This window comes from Leguminivora glycinivorella, chromosome 2, assembly GCF_023078275.1.
Source record: "Leguminivora glycinivorella isolate SPB_JAAS2020 chromosome 2, LegGlyc_1.1, whole genome shotgun sequence".
In the NCBI taxonomy this organism is placed as follows: Eukaryota; Metazoa; Arthropoda; class Insecta; order Lepidoptera; family Tortricidae; genus Leguminivora; species Leguminivora glycinivorella.
The window spans coordinates 32,937,677-32,952,747 of NC_062972.1; the positions used below are offsets into that span (position 1 = coordinate 32,937,677).

General features: G+C 39.1%; 2 protein-coding genes across 2 annotated transcripts in view; one reads left to right on the forward strand and one right to left on the reverse strand.

The window, feature by feature from the left end:
* Positions 1-15,071, reverse strand: part of LOC125239451 (protein madd-4) — a 699,588-nt gene that overhangs the window by 549,877 nt on the left and 134,640 nt on the right. The gene's annotated exons all lie outside the window — the stretch shown is intronic.
* LOC125234122 lies at positions 3,035-5,539 on the forward strand. Its single transcript, XM_048140319.1, has 2 exons — positions 3,035-3,997; positions 5,405-5,539. Exon 1 carries the CDS (start codon positions 3,103-3,105, stop codon positions 3,802-3,804), a length of 702 nt encoding a protein of 233 aa, XP_047996276.1. The 5' UTR covers positions 3,035-3,102; the 3' UTR covers positions 3,805-3,997; positions 5,405-5,539.

Sequence of the window (15,071 nt, forward strand, 5' to 3'; positions counted from 1 at the left end):
GTACTATGGGTGCTAAGCGACGATATACATACTTAAATAGATAAATACTATACTTATATACATAGAAAACATCCATGACTCAGGAACAAATATCTGCGCTCATCACACAAATAAATGCCCTTACCGGGATTCGAACCCGGGACCGCGGCTCAACATAAATCGCTCTCTCTCTCTCTCTCTCTCTCTCTCTCTCTCTTGTTAACCCCCCGACGCAAAAACGACGGGGTGTTATAAGTTTGACGTGTCTGTCTGTCTGTTTGTCTGTCTGTCTCTCTGTATGTCTGTCTGTCTGTCTGTCTGTGTGTGTGTCTGTCTGTGGCATCGTAGCTGCCGAATGGATGAACCGATTTAGATTTAGTTTTTTTTGTCTTAAAGCTCAGTTAGTCGGGAGTGTTCTTAGCCATGTTTCATAAAAATCGGTCCACTATGTCGCGGTCGGAGGTTTTTTCTAAATTTTATTCTGTGGTTAGGATAATATGTCCGTTTCTATCACCGATGGTTCGATCGTTTACACGCTTTAGGTGGGACCTAATCCCCACTTTCTGTTTATTTAATTGCAATGAATTCATTTAATTACCCGTTTATAAATAAAACATTAGACACGGGTGTTGATAAAATATTTGGATTTGTATGGCGACGCGTCGGTGCGGCACTTTTGATGGCTCTTTAACTCTTTATGTGAAACTTGACACAGCTTTACGGATTCAGAAACATCTTTACAAATCAACATTCCAAATATATGTATACACGACATTATAGCCGTCATCTTAGAGATATGTATATATGTTTCTGGCATGTTGGCGTGTAGAGATGATTGTGAGCTCGACCTTACTAAATCATAGCGATTTACATTTTCGTTTGAATTATGTTAAGTTACTTAAGTTATATTCTAACATAGTCGGATTGTGCCCATAAATCTTCAGAGGAATTTGTAATGTATACAATGCCTCTGTCGTGCCTAGAAACAATGTAATTGTGAGTCTAGGCACAGTTAGGGTCAAGAGTAGTAAAATGTACTACTTGCAGTACCTACATATCGTCACTACTTTTAAAAAATCTCGTATCTCATGCTTCTCCTCAAAGTTAAAACGAAGTAAGTCTATATGCATTCCATACATACTTACTACAATTTTCTTTTCATTGACAGACGAAGATACAAGTTTTTCTAAAAGTAGTGACGATATAAGGGTGAATTCACATCTATCAGCATCGAGTCACATTTTATGTATGAGAAATCGCTCGTTATTATTAAGGGCCTATTTAGACGGTACGAGAACTCGTATACGAGTTTTATTACATTGCGGTATTTGATGGCTGTGCAAAATTGTATGTACCCTCAACGGCCCGCAATGTACCCTATGTCCTATGAGTTCGAAGCGAATCTAGCATTTAACAATGTAATTACATGGCTGGAAAAAAACAATCTCAAAATTAACGTTACTAAAACAAAATTGATGGAGTTTTATGCTCCCCAAGGTAATCCTAAGTGTGTTCGATTATCATGTAATCAAAATTGTAATCAAGAAATAGAACAAGTGTCATCGATTCGTTTCTTAGGTGTCACTATGGATTGTCATAATGATTGGAAACAACACACCGAAAATCTTATTAATAGGTTGAGTCGATTTGTTTTTGCACTAAAGCGACTAAAATCCATAACATCACTTAAAACCGCCCTTATGGCTTTTCATGGTTACGTAATGTCAAATCTTAGGTATGGCCTAATACTATGGGGCAACAGTACAAACGTTCCAAAGGTATTTTTGCTACAAAAAAAATGCTTGCGAGCAGTATACGGCGTCAGTCAAACTGACTCATGTCGACCAATCTTTCGAGAATTAAAGGTTTTAACACTTTATTCTCTTTATATTTATGAGGCGTGTTTATTTGTAAAAAGTAACATTAACTCTTTCTGTAGTTTTGCCTCCACCTCGAGGTATAATACTCGTCATGGATTAAACCTACATTACCCGGGAACAACATCTGCCCTCGTTAATAAAAATATAGTATTCATGTGTGTAAAAATTTATAACCACCTTCCTAATGATCTGAAGGAACTAGAATTGCCGAATTTCAAATCAGAATTATACAAGTGGTGTTTGGAAAAAATGTATTATGGCAACTCGGAACACTTTGCACCTGACATTCCTTAAATCCCAATGTAAATATAGTTATAAGTTTTGTAAATATAGTTGTTAAGGTCATTTTATTTGTATGTCTATAATAGGCTGAAAGTGGAGATACTTTTCATAGAATAAGATCTTTTATGTACACCCATTTTTATTGACAAATAAATATTTCATTTCATTTCATAACTAAAATCGCATGCGAGTTCGCACGCCGCCGTCTAAATGAGGCCTAAGTCGCTTACGCATCAGAAAGCTGACACGAACGAAAGATAGTCACTCCCGTGAATAGAATAGGAATATTAACCAACCACAAAATTAACATACATACATACAATCACGCCTGTCTCCCAGAGGGGTAGGCAGAGATCACGGATTTCCATATACTACGATCCTGACAAATCACTTTCGCTTCACATACTTTCATAACGTTTTTCATACACGCTCGTCGGTTTCGAGTACTTCTGACCTGGCCTTTTTGCAATATTTCCCCGATTTGAACAAGAAAAGTTCGCCTAGGGCTTCCACTTCCAACTGACCCTTCCACTCTTTTTTCATATACTTTCTTCGTTACTCTCCTCTCATCCATCCTCTCTACATGCCCGAACCACCTTAACATACCCATCTCAATCTTTGTCACCACATCTACATCCACTCCACACTTCTCTCTTATCACGCTATTTCTGATCCTATCACTCAACTTTACACCAGCACACAATTAAAATTAAAATTGCACAAAATTAAAATTTTGAAAAAACCCCCACTGCGACATAGTTGACCGATTTTCATGAAACATGGCTAAGAACACTCCAGACTAACTGATGCATATGTGTACGTATCTATACGTAGTTATAGGGCGCTTGTGCCGTTCAAGAACCAGTATTAAACTAGCTTGCGAATTAGACGGTTGTTTCACTTAAAACACCTCAGTGGCGAACGACGATTCTAAAGTACCCGCGCAAAAGTGAAAAATGAAATGGCGTTTTTTGGAAATTTAACTAATTTCGACCACAAATCTGGCGAATGGCAGATTTTTCATAGCAAATTAAAGCAATTCTTTGTGGTGAATAAAGTTGTGGATGAAGAGGATAAGCGTGCCCTTTTATTCACTCACTTAACGGACGAAACCTACCGTTTGTTACGTAACTTGGCTCACCCAAAAGAATTGGAGGTTCTAGAATTCAAAGAGCTAGTGACAATACTCGATGGCCACTTCAAGAAAAAGCAGTGTACGTATGCGGACAAGGCCAAGTTTTATGCTGCGACGAGAGCACCAAGCGAGAGTTTAGGAGACTGGGCAGCGCGATTAAGAGGATTGGCAACTTATTGCAATTTTGGCGCGGCCTTGGAGGCGAATTTAGCTGATCGTTTCATCCTAGGCTTGGGCTCGGGGCCCGAGCGAGATAAGTTATTTGAAAAAACAGCTACTCTTTCAATGGCTGAGGCCCTGGAGATCGCAGAGAAAGCGGCGGTTGCTAGGGAAGCCAAGACGGAGATGGCGGCAACCATCAAAGAAGAGCCCGTATTTTATGGGGCTAGCGGGGGCACGCAGGGCACGGTCGGGGCGGTTGGAGCAGGAAAGGGCGTCGCGACGGTAGCGGTGGCGGCGCTGGCAGCCGGCCGGCCGCAGGCGACCAGCGACCGCAAGATGATTCCCGATGTGCCGTGTGTGGAATGAGGAACCATGGTGAAGATAGTTGTCGTTACAAACGATATCGTTGCCAGAAATGTGGAGATATAGGACATTTGAAAAAAGTTTGTAAGGGCAAGATGTCTCGCGTAAACTGCATCGTGACCGAACGTGAGGAAAATGGAACTGAGAGTGAAGGACCTGAGCAGTGTTGTAGGGAGTGCCAAATTTTTAATTTGAGGTATGTGACCAACATTAAACCAATTATTTTAGATGTAATTTTAGACGGGAAAAATTTATCTATGGAACTTGATTCCGGTTCAGGTGTAAGCGTCATTTCAGACAGTTTGTATTACGCAATGTTTTCGGAGTATGAATTACAAAAATGTGACCTAAAAATGTGTTTTTACACCGGCCATCAAATCCCGCCACTTGGCTGTTTCCAAATAGGGGCTACTTATAACAATAGAAACGAGAAAATTAATGTATTTGTTATAACTAACGGGGGCCCGCCATTGCTCGGTCGAGATTTTATGGCCGCATTTGATTTGGTGATTACAACAAAAACAAACATAAATAGTATTAGCAGTGATAGGCTTCCCACAGACAGTCTTAACAATTCATAATCTTAAAAAAAAATTGTATGCAATCTGACAGTTCAAACTGACACTGACAAGACACTGACAGATCTGTCAGTGTCAATTTGCATACAATTTTTTTTAAGATTATGAATTTTTAAGACTGTCTGTGGGAAGCCATAATGATGTTTACAAATTGTTAGAACAATATCCTGAAATTTGGCGCGATGAGCTCGGTTCGTTTAAGAAGTTCAAGGTCACCTTGCGGCTCAAGGAAAATTCGCATCCTAAGTTTTTTAAACCGCGGTCTGTACCGTTTGCCTTGAAAGCTAAGGTCGAGGAAGAATTGGATAGGTTAGTAACTTTAGGTATATTAGTTCCCGTGAACCACTCAAATTACGCTACGCCTATAGTACCTGTGCTTAAAGAAAATGGTAAAGTTCGGATAGCTGGTGATTTTTCCGTGACGTTGAATAAGGATCTGATAATTGACAAGTACCCGCTGCCGCGAATAGAGGAGGTTTTCGCCAAATTAGGCGGAGGCGAACATTATAGCAAAATAGACCTTAAAAATGCATATAACCAATTTATATTGGATGACTCATCGCAGGAACTTACGACTATAAACACCTCGAAAGGGTTATTTAAATATACACGATTAGTGTATGGCCTGGCTAATGCGCCAGCAATTTTACAAAGATGTATGGAAACCCTTCTCTCAGGTGTTGAAGGCGTAAGTTGCTGGCTTGATGACATTTGTGTAACAGGGCCCAATAAAAAAGTACATTTGGAAAGGTTAAATTTAGTTCTAAAAAGATTAAACGATGCGGGGCTACGTTTACAAAAGGAGAAATGCGAATTTTTCAAGACTAGTGTTACCTACTTAGGTTACGTTATTAGCAAAGAAGGTCTGCAAACATGTCCTACTAAGGTTGAGGCCATATTAAAGGCACGAGAACCAACAAACGTAACAGAAGTGCAGTCGTTTATAGGCTTAGTTAATTACTATAGAAACTTTATTCCTAATGCCTCGGCCTTAATGAGTCCCTTACACGAACTTTTACGTGCAGGAACTGAGTGGGAGTGGGGAGAGCGGCAGCGAGCCGCCATACGCGCGGTGCGCAGGGAGCTGGCGTCCGAGCGCGTGCTGGCGCACTTCGAGCCCAGCGCGCAGCTGGTGCTCAGCGCCGACGCCGGCCCGGGCGGCCTCGGCGCTCTGCTGGCGCAGAGGACCGCCGACGGCCAGGAGAGACCGCTGGCGTTCGCATCCCGCTCCCTCACCTCCAGCGAACGTAACTATAGTCAAATTCAGAAAGAGGCAGCAGCGTTGATATTCGCTGTAAAGCGTTTTCATCAATACCTATACGGCCGGAGTGAGCCATTTATTCTAAAAACTAACCATAGACCATTAGTTTCGATTTTCAATCCTAAAAAACGGAATATCAGCAACGACAGCGCTACGTCTTCAGAGGTACGCTATTATACTATCTGCATATAACTATACTGTGCAATATATTTCTAGTAGTAACAATTTAGTAGCAGATTATTTCTCCCGCGCGCCCGTAGCGGACATGTGCAGTGATAGCGATAAGGAATTCGATTCATTATGTGCACTAAATTTTTTAGATTCGGTATCTTCGGCGGTAACTGCGCAAGAAATTAAAAAAGCTACCGAAGCCGATTCAATTCTTAAAACGGTAATTAAATATATGAACAAGGGTTGGCCGCGTAAAATTAAATGTAAATCAGTCCAACCTTATTATAATTGCAGAAGTGATTTACAATTCGAAAATGGATCTTTATTACGAGGGCATAAGGTCGTAATTCCATTATCACTTAGAGATCGCATGTTAAATGAATTGCATAACACGCACTTAGGTATAGTTAAAATGAAATGCAACGCGCGCAGTAGGATGTGGTGGCCGGGTATCGACCAGGATATCGAGCGCTGCGCGGGCGCCTGCATGGCCTGCGTGGCGCTGCGGCCGGCGCCCCCGCGGGAGCCGCCGGCGCCGTGGCCGCGCGCGCCCCACCCCTGGCACCGGGTACACATCGACTATATGACGATAGGGCAAAAGGTATACTTAATTGTAGTCGATTCGTATAGTAAATGGGTGGATTGTATATTTATGCAAAATGGTACTAGCACACAATCGTTAATAGCAAAATTAAAGTACATTTTCTCTTTATTCGGTTTACCTAAAGTTTTAGTATCCGATAATGATGTGAAAATTCATTGCGCCGAATTTAAGTCATTTTGTTCTAACAATGGTATAAAATATATGAATTCGCCAGTATATCACGCAAATAGCAACGGCCAGGCTGAAAACTCGGTGCGCACGTGTAAAAGAATGCTAAAATACATATTAAGGGAAAATATATCATCAATGTACGACATACATGAGAAATTGTTAAATTACTTGTTTGTATATAGGAATACTGTGCACTGTACTACCGGTGAAACGCCGGCTAAACTTATGTTCGGCCGGGAGCTAAGAACTCGCCTCGATTTAATAATACCTACAGACAGTAGTAATACTGCCGACGCGGAAGATAACAGTATAGCAACAGCTGTTTGCACGCATAGGCGAATATTTCAAGTAAATGAAAAAGTTTGGGCCCGTTGGTACAGTGCAAGGAAGGAAACTTGGGAGTTAGGTATAATTAAACAAAAAGTAGGAAATAAAATGTTTCAAGTATATGTAAGCAAATACGATTCGTTATGTATAAGGCATGTAGATCAACTTCTGAAATATAAAGGTAAACACCTTGATAATTTGATTCAAGGGGAGAATAATGTTATTCGCGACCCTGTGCCATTGCCTTCATTTCCTTACCCCTCTATTTCGAGCAGTCTGCCAAATTTACCTACCAGTTCCGCAGGGGACGGTGCACCTCTCCCCTCCGCTGGTACAATTGTGGAGGAAAAGAGTGATGAGGTTAGTAAGGAGATAAGAGCCGAGTGCGAGGGCGAGAGCGGGCCGTCTGCGCACGAGCCCCCCGCCGCCGCCGCGTCCCCGGCGTCGCCCCCGCGCGCAGCCGCACCAAGTGAACCTGTAGGCCTAGCACATGATGGCCGCGGGAGTATGTCGCCGCGAGATAGATGCCACGTCTTCTTCTAACTGTATTAATGACATAAGGACGGGTAGTCTATCTCGCGGCGACATACTCCCGCGGCCATCATGTGCTAGACCTACTGGTACGTCTGTAGGCGAGAGCGAGAGCCAGGTGCGACATAACTTACGGCCCAGGAAAAAAGTAGATTATAAGATTTAGTCTTAAGTTTTGTTATTATTCATAACTATAGTTTTAAAATAGTGGTGGAGGAGTGATGCATATGTGTACGTATCTATACGTAGTTATAGGGCGCTTGTGCCGTTCAAGAACCAGTATTAAACTAGCTTGCGAATTAGACGGTTGTTTCACTTAAAACACCTCACTAACTCAGCCTTCAGACAAAAAAACTAAATCTAAATCGTAATATTGTCTTCGGTTACCGCGATAGTTACTCATGAAATAAAACTATGGAAACGGATTAAACGTCGGGATGTATTTTAAATTCATTATACGCGATTTAATCCGTTTCCATAGTTTTATTTCATAAATCTAAATCGGTTCATCCGTTCGGGAGCTACGATGGCACAGGCAGAAACACACACAGACAGGCAAACAAACAGACAGACAGACAGACAGAAAGACAGAAGCGGCTATCTATTGTCAATGTCTACCGCCGATAGCTCATACCTTACTCCATGCGCGATCCAGGGGGGGTTCATGCGGGTCATGACCCCCCCCTGGAGTCTAAGTTGTTCACGTGACCCCCCCGTGGAGCCCCGGGCCTAACTCGCTTTTAGTGAGACCAGGGGCCCGTTTCTCGAAAGGTACAAGCCTTGGATTACAAGTGCGCCAACTGTCAAATCGTATGGGTTGTCATGGAAACACACTTGTAATACAAGGCTTGTACCTTTCGAGAAACGGGGCCCAGTCCTGCAGTGCCTTTAGGATGTTACTCGTGTACATGTAAACACAGAGTTTGAAGCAGACGTCAAAGCTTGTGTAACTAACTTCATGCCCGTATATTGTAAGCTGTCAGTGGCAGGCTTTGTAATCGGTGCGGTCCGTCGCTGCCCCGAGCGATTCATGAAGCTTGCCAACTAATCTAACTATGATGCCGATCGGTCTGGCTTAGAGGATACTCTGCCTGTGAAGCTGATGGTAATGGGTTCGAATCCCGGTAAGGCACGCATATAGATAGGTATAAGCTACGGATCTTCAACTTCACAACAAATAAACTTAAACATACTTATATCATGAATTTTCCTCGTCGTATCGAAAACTCGCTAAAGTTAACGTCAACATTTTCTTTAACCGCGAGAGTTTTTCTAATACATAGTCCATGAGTAGGTAATAATAAATAAAGATGGTAAAAGTTTACCACCAAATTTTTTAGGGTTCCGTAGTCAACTAGGAACCCTTATAGTTTCGCCATGTCTGTCTGTCCGTCCGTCCGTCCGTCCGTCCGTCCGTCCGTCCGTCCGCGGATAATCTCAGTAACCGTAAGCACTAGAAAGCTGAAATTTGGTACCAATATGTATATCAATCACGCCAACAAAGTGCAAAAATAAAAAATGAAAAAAAATGTTTTATTAGGGTACCCCCCCTACATGTAAAGTGGGGGCTGATATTTTTTTTAATTCCAACCCCAACGAGTGATATATTGTTGGATAGGTATTTAAAAATGAATAAGGGTTTACTAAGATAATTTTTTGATAATATTAATATTTTCGGAAATAATCGCTCCTATAGTAAAAAAAAGTGCGTCCCCCCCCCCTCTAACTTTTGAACCATATGTTTAAAAAATATGAAAAAAATCACAAATGTAGAACTTTATAAAGACTTTCTAGGAAAATTGTTTTGAACTTGATAGGTTCAGTAGTTTTTGAGAAAAAATACGGAAAACTACGGAACCCTACACTGAGCGTGGCCCGACACGCTCTTGGCCAGTTTTTTATTAGTAATAGTCTGTAATTTTCTTTAATTACCTATATTTTCTGATCTTAGAATGTTAAGACGGAAGTCGCCATATTCTGATATAGTTATATGTTGATTATATATACATGATAATAGTGATAATGTAAGAGAGTTACTCTCTTAAGTAGAGACTGCTCGATCCCACATCCCACAGTCAAACCGTGAAAACTATTTTGTGGGACACTGTTATAATGTAAACTGTTTATTTGTGCGTTAATAAATAAATAATAAAATAACGTAAAATAAGTCTAACGATTGGCCGATTTTTCCACGGAGGCGTAAGCCGTAAAAGGCTACTCCCGTCTAAGCTCTAAAAATTTGATCGCTTACAGTTTTCCCTAGCGTAGCCTAGAAAAGGTGACTATAAAATAGGAACAGGTCAAGTCTACGGTACAAACCAGTGGGTAAGTGCGCCGGTTCGTGAATAGGGGGAATTTACTCAGTGACTTCATTAGTGTTGTGTGCTTTAGCGTTGACGCTGTGACTTTAGGCTGCCCGCACACTATGTTACTCCCAGGTTAGTCTAGGTATATGAACTAATATGGGTGGATTAACTTTTTCATGCCTGTTATTGCCATGGTTACGGCCCCCAGAGTCACGCTGGTTTTATGCAAAATGATGCTACAAAAACTATGCAAACATGCATTTTTTCTGGTGTTAACAAGCCATTTCCTTTGCCACCTACAAACATGGACTACTATGCATGCTTGCATAATTTCAGTACCATAATGTTGCATAAAACCAGCGTAACTCAGGGGCCGTAACTATGGCAATAACAGGCAACAATAAAACCGCCTTCAAAAATAAGCGCGTTACAAAACACGGAGAAACTAAAAAGCCAAAAATAATAAACCTTTCAATTCAGATTTCTTATCGTATTGCAATAAGCTAAACATCCAAATTATAAACAAATCAATTATTTTTGTAGTCGGTACCAGACCTGTTCGTCGCCTTGCTATTGCCTGTTTGCCCCACCCAACCATACACAGGCTGGTACCGACTCCAAAAATAATTGATTTGTTTATAATTTGGATGTTTAGCTTATTGCAATACGATAAGAAATCTGAATTGAAAGGTTTATTATTTTTGGCTTTTTAGTTTCTCCGTGTTTTGTAACGCGCTTATTTTTGAAGGCGGTTTTATTTTTTGTTAAAAAGTTTATTTATTTGTTGATTTTTAGTGGTTCCTAGTGATATTATATGTATCAGTCCGAATACATGTACAGTAGTGAAAGAATTATCCTTTAACTCCTAACCATTGAGGAGTTGACCTTCCATCATCAGCTCAGTTGATTTTTAGTGGTTCCTAGTGATATTATATGTATCAGTCCGAATACATGTACAGTAGTGAAAGAATTATCCTTAAACTCCTAACCATTGAGGAGTTGACCTTCCATCATCAGCGATTTTTAGTGGTTCCTAGTGTTATTATATGTATCAGTCCGAATACATGTACAGTAGTGAAAGAATTATCCTTTAACTCCTAACCATTGAGGAGTTGACCTTCCATCATCAGCTCAGTTGATTTTTAGTGGTTCCTAGTGATATTATATGTATCAGTCCGAATACATATACAGTAGTGAAAGAATTATCCTTAAACTCCTAACCATTGAGGAGTTGACCTTCCATCATCAGCTCAGCCACATAAAATTATTACCATCAGACGTAAATACTGGTGTACCTTTGAAAAATAGACTAAAAACATTACATGTGCCTATAACATTTGAAGAGTTCCCTCGATTTCTCCAGGATTCCATCATCAGACCCTGACTTGGTGCCAATGGGACCATCTCGGGGTTATACCGGTTCGATCAAAAAAAAAATTTTGAAAATCGGTCCACGATTCTCGGAGATATCGAGTAACATACATACAAAAAAATAATAAAAAAAAAAAAACATTCAGTCGAATTGAGAACCTCCTCCTTTTTTGAAGTCGGTTAAAAAGTTGATTCACCCATATTCTATGGGACATGTTGCTCGGCAAATTGATGGCAGGTTGACTAAAACGTTAACGGAATGGTGGTACAAATGTAAGAAACGTTGGCTCGTTGGGTGGACGACATCCGGAAAATTGCGGGTCACAACTGGATGACTAGCTCAGGACCTAGATATCTAGGTATTAAAAGATAGGCCTATGCTCAGCAGTTGGTAATAAATGACGGATGTGATGATGATGTGAATATAAGAAGGTCTGTGACTCAGTGACTTCATTAGTGCTGTGTGCTTTAGCGTTGACGCTTTGACTTTAGGCTGCCCGCACACTAATGTTACTGTTGAGTGATGTTTAGTCTAGGTACGAACTAAGCGATGTGCATTGATCATATTAGTTATATGTGCTTTAGCTACTTTTATGCTATGACTTTGATGCTGTGACCCTCGGGTCAAGTTTAGTCTAGGTACCAACTAATATGAGACGGTTTGTAAATAAAGGGAATGTACTAAGTGACTTTATTAGTGCTGTGTGCATTAGCGTTGACGCTTTGACTTTAGACTGCCCGTATATACTATCGGGTCATGTTTAGTCTAGGTACGAACTAATATGCGATGGTTTGTGAATGAGGGGTACTCAGTGACTTCATTCGTGATGTCTGCAAGCTACGTTGATGCTGTGACTTTAGGCTGCATGCACAATGTTACCGGTCAAGTTTAGTCTAGGTACGAACTAATATGCGATGAATAGGGAAAATGTGACTTCATTAGTGCTGTGTGCTTTAGCGTTGACGTTGACTTTAGGCTGCCCGCACAGTATGTTACGGTCGAGTCATGTTTAGTCTAGGTACGAACTAATATGCGATGGTTTGTGAACGGGGGGATTGTACTTAGTGACTTCAATAATGTTGTGTGCTTTAGCCTCCTCAGTACTTATGAATATTTTATCACAAATCCCAAGAAATATTTTGTAGTTTTATTGACTAAGAAGGTTTCAAACTCAAAAAGAAAACAAATGCTTCCAGGAGTTCCAGGACTCAGGAGGTTACATTGATAAGCTACGTTGATGATATGGCTTTAGGCTGCCCGTACAATATAGGAGAAATCAGGTCGTTGAGCATGAATTATGCACGATATTGAGCTACAACCCGATATGACCTTCAAACACATTTTAACTTTATATTCACATGTAACATTTCGTCATGTATTTTCTAGTTATCTATTAGAAAATGTTTGGGATTTGTGATGGAATTTGAAATTCCGGTCCTTGTCCGTTTGTAGGCAGCCTATCGAACTGAACTCGAGTCTAACGCCGCTCAGCGTAATTGTAAAAGTTCAACAATGAGTTAGAGTGCTGTATTGTCGACTTATTAATTTCTTGAAATCGCTCACTCGACTCAAGGGTTGTTGCCTATTTGACTAATGCTTCCATTTTGATGGGATGTTGATTATGTTTATCTTCGTCTTTAGAAAAAATGCGTATTCGAATAGCCATTATTCGAGCTTTTATTTGCCTTTTTTTATATTTTCAATTAATAGTTATTTGTTATACAAGGGGGCAAAGTTGTATTTTAACGCCGAGTGTGGAATTGAAAAACGAGCAAGTGAAAGGATTCTATAGTTGAACCACGAGCGAAGCGAGTGGTTCGAGAATAGAATCCTGAACTTGCGAGTTTTTTAACACACGAGAAGTAAAAAACATTTGCACCCGAGTGTAACACAAAACTTTTCCCCTCACTATAGCGAGGAAACTACAACGCAAAAAATGCGTTTATCACTGCTTCCACAGGTGGTAAATCATCTTTATTACTAGATTCACCTACTTTTGTCAATTTTAAACCAGTTAATTTGACTTTATTCAAGGTCAAATTACTTTACCCACTAGTGGATAAAATGCGTTTTTACCCGCTGGTATTAAAGGACAAAACACGTGTTTCCGAGCTAGTGAGGGGAAAATATAATAACATTTAATGTTATATTTTTGAAAAAAATTGTTTTTGAATGACTTCACGGTTAGTTTTACTAGACTTAAGGTATCATTCCTGCTTTCAATCTTAAATGTGACAGAAAAGTGTTATCACTACGGCGCGTCGAGAACTGGTACGTTTACCTTACCTGTTACTATGATGCAAAATATACCAAAATGCTGCGTCAAAATATGGGGAGATCGCCAAAAAATAAAAAGATAATCATCCATACTTGATAATAGTTATTATAAATGGAAAAGTGTGTGTGTCTGTTTGTTTGTTCGTCTTTCACGGCAAAACGGAGCGACGAAATGACGTGATTTTTGAAGTGGAGATAGGTGAAGGGATGGAGAGTGACATTATTTTTGTCTCTTTCTAACGACGCGGGCAAAAGCTCTATATTTCGGTCAATTTCAGACATTTTTACAACTTAAAGCCATCATTAATAGTAAAATGGAAATGTAGTCGATAATTGACATTATCAATATAGTTAGATACTTCTTTTATTCCATTATATTTTGCCACTTAAAACCCGGTACCCAAGTCGGTCAAGTGTACATAGATGTATTCATTTTGTTTAATTATGTACCGTAGATAATCTAAGTTAAAATAAAGAAAAGGTTTTTCTACTGATTGCATTTAAATGCAAACAAAATATTTCATCAAGTTAACATGTCAGACTCTTGTCGCTGAAAATTCACTTTTATCGCTTTTATTTTAACTACTTTATGCTTTAAAGCAAATCTATATGTTCTCTAAATAAAAATGAGGTATGAAAAACCTTTGAGAACACTTAATTTGAACCTTACTCTAGTTTTTAATAGTGTTGAAAATGCTTGAAGATTTTAATGGTCGTTTTTACTAACATAATATAAATTATATCGTAATGTTGAATTAATTTGATATAGCTTTCGTTTTATATTAATAGTATTAAGGGCAAAGGTTACCATGTGGGTGACACTTCAGTGTTTAGTTTTATTATCATTTTATAGTTATTTTAATTATATATAAATGTAATTAAATTAGCTGGTGTGATCCCTGTTCTACAACCATTTATGGTTGATTTAGTAGGTTCAGTATTTTTAAGCTTTTTAGTGTTTGAATTATAAAATAAACTGTGTGAAGGATATGGGATTTTTATTTTTATTTCAATGAAATGTGTAACTTAACTACAATGTCATGACTTGGCATAAGTAAATAGGTACAGATATATATTTATAATATACCTGACGCATAGGTACAGTCACGTCTATAAATATCTATACATACCGACACTTATTACTAGGGAAAAAGGTTCAAAATTGAATACAGGGTGTATAGATATTTAAGTAGCTGACCGTACCTACAGTTTGCCAATCCATAACAATGTAAAAGAAAGTAGACGTATTCAAAAACTGTTATAAAATCTTAAATGCGTTTTTCATTTAAAATAAAGGTAAAGATACGATAATTTTGTCTTAAAATTGTTATAAATAAAACGGAATTATAAAAACCTTCCATCAAAGAAGTCAAATTCTTCGCACCTTCCTGATTACAAAATTATTAAAAAATAACCATAAGTCATCAATAACAGTCATCCAGTTAATATTTAAATTAAAATACATTTACATTTATATGAAATAAAATTATCTAAATTCTTTTACCCTCGGAATATTAAAATCGAATTACTTTATAATATATGCTCATCGGCAATGAACATAAAAACTCGATTATGGAATTATTTTTTCGCAATTGGACATTCATAGATACCTACTTTTAAATTAAGTGTGAACGTTTTATACACTCGTTCTTGTAACCTTTTACTCAATGGT